Raw genomic sequence first — 6,097 nt, forward strand, 5'->3', positions numbered from 1 at the left:
CTGAATACCGGTGACACCTGGTGGCGGTTTAGTGTCACTGCACGGTGAGACACTACATACTGATATACACCTGAACATCAGCAGGAGAGGACTCTTTAAAGTAGAGACACTACATACTGATATACACCTGAACATCAGCAGGAGAGGACTCTTTAAAGTAGAGACACTACATACTGATATACACCTGAACATCAGCAGGAGAGGACTCTTTAAAGTAGAGACACTACATACTGATATACACCTGAACATCAGCAGGAGAGGACTCTTTAAAGTAGAGAGGACTCTTTAAATGAAACACAGACAACGCTTGGAACAATGTGTTTTTATTACACCCAGCAGCCTATAGGTCTGTACCAACCTATGGTCACATCGTTAGTTTCCTTCACAACGTAAGAGTAAAATGAAATCAGGCAACCATCTAGAGTGAGGCAGTTTTGCTGATAACGAACACACTGCGGTAAATAAAGCTCTCTGCAGCCGCTCTGAAATGCTTTCCTCTTTAAAACTCCTTCTGTTGTCCATGTGTTCCTTTATTAGCACCAAGTCTGCATGAGTCTCACGGACACTGAATCTGGACTTACCAACATGTTGTATCAACACCGTCGTCTTTTTTGTGTAACATCCAAGAACTCGTGAAAGCAAAGGTGAGTGAAGTCGGCAACATATGAGCACAGTCTTTGTTTACTAAGTACACGGTGCAAGCAGCAGGGTTTTCTGTTTGCTGTGTTCAGCGTTACTGCACAGTCTATCTAAAGCACTGCTCACTCCCAACGAGGCAAACTGCAGAAGTAGCAGCGTCAAAAACAACCACAAAATCAAAGGTTTCACAGTCGACCACGATAAAACGATCAGAGAGGATCTGGAGCTGATGCACACTTTAGTTTTGAAAGATTTAAGCATTTTAAAAAGAAATCCAACACCAACTTTAAGCATTCGTAAGCAAAACAACATGTATACAAGCTTCTGTTTAGATTTTACAATGCAACGTCAGATAAAAAAAACCTTCAACATTTCTAAGCATTTGAACTAATTAAGGCCTTTTTTTAATAAACTCAATGCCTCGATGTTCACTGTATGGTTAAGCACCTTGTGTTGCAACTTTGCACGGAAAGCGTTTTTTAAATAAATAAAGTTTAAGACTTTCATCTGCAGGAGCGTGACTCAAGTACTTTCTGCTAAATGCATTCAAATATCTGGTAAAACCCTTCCTGTGTCGTTCCTCACAAATGTAAAGGCGAGTTTTGGATATAAAAAGAAAGGAGGATGTCAATGTGTATAAGTGTATAGTTTTACGGCCCAACAATAAGACTTACTTTGTTCATTGCACCACTTCATAGAAGTATCACGAATAGAAAAAACAATTCTTCTATTGCACGCCCAGCAGTTCAAACGTCATGTAGAGGAGGTTAAATAAACAAAGGAATGCATTCAAATGGGATTTAAATAAACATTGAAATAAAGGTATGACAACAATCAGTTTCATAGTAAATAATGCACTTAATTACTAAATGACTTCAAAATACTGCAGTGTTTACTATAGATGTGGTTCCTCTTTTCAAACCCAACAATGTACTTTTTTTCAACATCACAAACATAAATAAAATATTTAGTAATTAGAAATACATTGCCATCTGTTTCCGTTCCCACGTGTACTCAGTTAACCGTCCGTCTCTGCAGGGACAGTCGTTGTTTTCTAAGATAACATTTGTATTTGAATAGAATGAGTACATTCGCGTGATCCAGAAGAGCTGCTGATGAGTCTGCTGGTGCACGACCAACTCCACCAGCTCTGCGTGTCTGCAGGTCGTCTCAGGAATCATTTTCTAAAACAGCAGGAAACTTTTTCACTTCAGCCGCTGCGTCACGTTGGCCAAGGCCACAGCGAACGCTTGCACCGCGGAGAAAGGGTACTGGAAATCCAGGATGTAGCCATTACCGTCAATACGGCCGAACTGCATCACCTAAAACAGACAGAAAATAATGTGTTTATTAAATATATCTATAATAAAGAGCTTTATCTGTCGATCGAGAGTCAAATCCAAGGAGAGATAAAGGATGTATCTTGTTATGCTACAGATGTCTTTTTTTCCAATGTAAGTCAATGGGAAAAGTATTTTGGGCCCAATGGCATGAACGGAATAACAAGCAAGTTGTAGTACCACCGTTTGGCCACTACGAAAATATATCAGCAAGAAGGTCAAAGTTGATGCACCATGTTAGTCTGAAGTAGTACGTCGTTATTGAATGCATACTATGCAACCTCACATACTTTGTATTTTAAATAAAAAGTATCTTATATATATATATCCCATTCTAGAAGAGTATACATGGACTAATGACAGGTGAGGGTTTGTGATCACGTTACCTGTCTACCGTCCAGCTCGATCTGGAAGTTCTTGGCGGACTCCTGCGTGACGCGTCCCCCGAAGTCCAGCTGGTAAACCTGCGTCGCTTCGTTCCACAGCGGCTGTTTGTTGGCCATGACGTAGACGAACCCTTGGCTCCCCAGACTGCGGTCCTCTCGCTCGTTGGCCTTGCGGCACTTGATCTCCTCGAGCTCGCTCGCCATCCGCATGCTGCGCTTGTTCTTCCAGCTCTTCTTGCTGCTCTGGTTCTGGTTCATGAGCTCGTCTCCGCTGATGAAAAGCTCCGGCTCGCTCTCCGAACTGTCCTGGAACTCGTTGGTGGTCCGGTTCATCTTCTTGGTTTTATTGAGTTGCTCTCTTTGGCTCTTGGGCTTCTTCTTCTCCCGGGTGCCGACCCTCGGGCTTGAGATGAGGGTGTTGAAGTCGGACAGCGCCCGCCCTTCCTTCCTGGACTTCCCCTCGGAGACAGTGGGCATGTTGGCGTCCTCGGCCCGGCTGTCCACCCTCTTGCGGCTCTTCTTGTTAAAGCGATCGGACTCCTGCTGCACGGGACTCTCGTTCAGCGACGACGACGGCTCCAGGAAGTTGTCCCCGAGATCCTCAGCGGTGCTTTTGGACGGCGGCAGCTCAGTTGGTGGAGGAGGAGGCGGGAGAGGGGGAGGCGGGGGAGGCCCGGACGGAGGAGGTGGCGAGAGGATTGGCTTCTCTAGAATCTGGTGAGTTTTGGTCGGGAGGGGAGGTGCTGGAGGGTCTTGCATGGGAGGCGGGCAGGGGTACGGGTTCCAGGGGTGGAGGCTCACGGGGTGCAGCTGGAGGCTTCCACAGGCACTGGCCCCGGGGTACATCGGAGGGAGAGGGCAGCACGATAAGCTGGCGAGGCTGGGAGGATAACCCGGAGGTAACACCAAGCTTGGATCCTGCTGAGAATAAGGAACCGAAGACACTTCATTCGGAGGCGGAGGAGCGCTGTGAGGCGGAGGGAAAGGCGAGAGTGATATCTGGTATCCCGATGGGAATGTGAGCGTGCTCGTGGTCTGGCTGCTTGGAGGTTTAGTCGTCAGAACAAACGGCAGCCTGGACATGTCCAGATGCTGGGCCTGACTGATGATGAGCGGCGGAGGTTTATGGGCTCCGGGCGGAGGACCTAGAATGGTTTGTTCCGGAGTGAGCCAGAACTCCTCCGTGGTGGAGGTGTCCCACTGGTAAGGCGGAGGGCGTTTAACCGTCAAGCTAACGTCCCCGAGAGTCAGCTGCCGCATGGATTTCTCCAGGTGTTGGTTCAGAGTCTCGTCTTCGGTGAAGGCGGAGTTGACGTACACCGTTCTGTCCCGGGTAGTGTCGGCGGCACTCAGCAGGCTGTAGGTGGACTGCGAGGACAGGGGGGAGGTGCTCTTTGAGTGCACGATGATGGTGCTGTGATGAGAGACTTTCCCCGGCGGGAAGTCCTGCCGAACCACCGTGCCGCCCGCGATGCCGCTACTCATGGTCCCGCCGCCGCTCACACTGACGCTGGTGCTGCTGCTGTTGCTGCTGCACTGGTTGCAAGTGTATAAGGCGGCGGGCGCCCTCTGCTGGTAGCTCAGTGCTAACGCGCTGTTCATTTTAGCCTTAGTGGGCAGCGTCCTGGAGCTCTCCATCATCTGCGGCACTTTGAGCACCGCGTCCCTGCGGTCCCGGCGCATCGTGGCGTGGATCAGACTGCTGTCCATCCTCTGAGGGGGAGGGAGCGTGGCGGTGACCTGATTGGCGGCGTCAGGGTAAGGAGGCGGGTCTCCGCTGGGTATAGAGTATCGAGGGACGGAGAGGCGGCTCAGCGTCGCAGAGCTGTAGGGAAGCTGGATCTTCTTGTTCTCAGAAGAGGTGACTTTGAGCGTCGCGGAGCCTCCGATGCCGTGCACGGCGTACGAGTTTTGGTTGCGGACGAGGCGCCTGCGTGGCCGGCAAACCTCCTCCACGTTGCCGCTGCTGTCGAAGGTGGTGATCCTCTCATAGCCCAGAGGAGTGGGGTACTGCAGAGTGACCGGGTGCAGCAGGAACTCGTCCTTCTTCAGGCAGGGGTCAGGTGACAGGACACTCGGGCTGTCACAGTTGGTGATGAGAGTTTGAGGCGTGGCGACGGCTGTAGTGATCGCTGCAGACACGACGGTGCCTGGGTACGGAGGAGGAGGATTCACCTTCCTCATCTGAAGCTCCATGCCTCCGTCCATGTCGCTGAAGGGGGGAAGACTCCGAGGCATGCTGGGCTTCAGAGTGTGTGCATGCTCCCTGAAGCCCGGCTCGGTGGTGGGGGGAGGAGGCAGGAGGTGGATCTGGTGTAAGGAGATGGTTGGATATCCGGTGGGCGGAGGCGGCAGCGTCATTTGCATCTTCAGCTGCTGCTGCATCACCTGGTGCTGCCTCTGCATCTGCTGGTGCTGCTGCTGGATCTGATGGTGCTGCTGCTGCAGCTGCTGCTGCTGCTGCCGCATCTCCTGGATCTGCTGCCGGATCTGCTGCTGCTGCTGCTGCATCTGCTGCTGCTGCTGCTGCATCTGTTCGTGTTGCAGCTGCATCTGCTGCTGCTGCTGCTGGATCTGCTGCTGGTGCTGCAGCTGTTGGTGGGTGGGGTTCTGTTGCATCTGTTGGTGCTGCTGAGCCTGGTGCTGCTGGTGCTGCTGCTGCTGCTGTTGGTGCAGCGTCTGCAGCTGCTGCAGCTGTTGCTGCTGCTGCTGCAGCTGCTGATGTTGCTGCTGGAGCTGCTGCTGCTGCTGTTGGTGTTGCTGCTGGAGCTGCTGCTGTGTTTGCATCTGATGGTGCTGCTGCTGCTGCTGATGGTGCATTTTCTGCTGCTGCGTCTGCATTTGTTGTGACAGTTTGGGCGGCAGCGTGCGCGGCTGCTGGGGATGTGAGCGCTGCGGGTGAGGCTGCGGGGGGAGGTGGTGAGGGGGAGGCGGCGGGGGGAGAGTACCGGGGAGGAGAGGAGCCATCTCCAGCCCGTTGAAGATCACCTGACCAGGGTTAGAGTACCTGGAGGGCACCGGGTATGGGGAGGGAACGGCGTCCTGCCCGCGGTCTGCAGCAGGTGCAGCAGCGGCGGCTGCAGCGGCAGTGGCGGTGGGGTTGGTGAGGACGTCCAGCTGGATGTTCTGATTGGCCAGCAGAGACTGGACCAGGCCGATGCTCTGAGTGGGAGACATGGCCTGAGCCGGGCTGTGGATCGGAGCGATGGGAATGTTGACGGTGCAGGTAGGGTTGTCTCTGGACACACCTGAAGGACCCATCACTTTATAATAAAACACAAAGAAGAAGAACGTCATTGTGGTATAGCTGCCAGCACTGTGAACCTGGAAATGTTGAGACCCCAAAGTTAGAATAGAAAAATGTAGAGTAGGGTCCCCAGCACGCAGAAACTGATGGATGCTGACCTGCATATGTTGGGACACTTGCACAATCAAACAACATTTTTTCAGGATCAAGAAGTGGCCTTATCTGTACTGATTCTGATGAATTCTGGGTTGATTTTGAAGTTTTAAAGGGCGCTGGATAATTGCTATTGTTTGTATTATCCCCAATAACCCCAAAACCACTCTAGAATTGTGCAAATCGGCCAAATATAGGCTTTAATGCTGACTAATACTAATGAACTCAACTTGTGCTATTTGCCCAACATACAGGGTTCTTACACCTTCTCCAAAGTCAAATTCAAGCACTTTTCAAGGTGCATTTTCAAGCTTTTCAAGCATCTTACAGCT

The 6,097-nt window shown here is 51.3% G+C and overlaps 1 protein-coding gene across 1 annotated transcript; it reads right to left on the reverse strand.

The window, feature by feature from the left end:
- Positions 1 to 307: 307 nt before the first annotated feature.
- tulp4b (TUB like protein 4b) lies at positions 308 to 5,662 on the reverse strand. The gene is made up of 3 exons (XM_010774672.1): positions 5,132 to 5,662; positions 2,366 to 5,029; positions 308 to 1,961 (listed from the first exon to the last, which is right to left on the reverse strand). Exons 1-3 carry the CDS (start codon positions 5,660 to 5,662, stop codon positions 1,845 to 1,847), a joined length of 3,312 nt encoding a protein of 1,103 aa, XP_010772974.1. The 3' UTR covers positions 308 to 1,844.
- Between the last annotated feature and the right edge of the window lie 435 nt (positions 5,663 to 6,097).

This window comes from Notothenia coriiceps, unplaced genomic scaffold (assembly GCF_000735185.1).
Source record: "Notothenia coriiceps isolate Sejong01 unplaced genomic scaffold, NC01 NC01_scaffold00014334, whole genome shotgun sequence".
Lineage (NCBI taxonomy): Eukaryota > Metazoa > Chordata > Actinopteri > Perciformes > Nototheniidae > Notothenia > Notothenia coriiceps.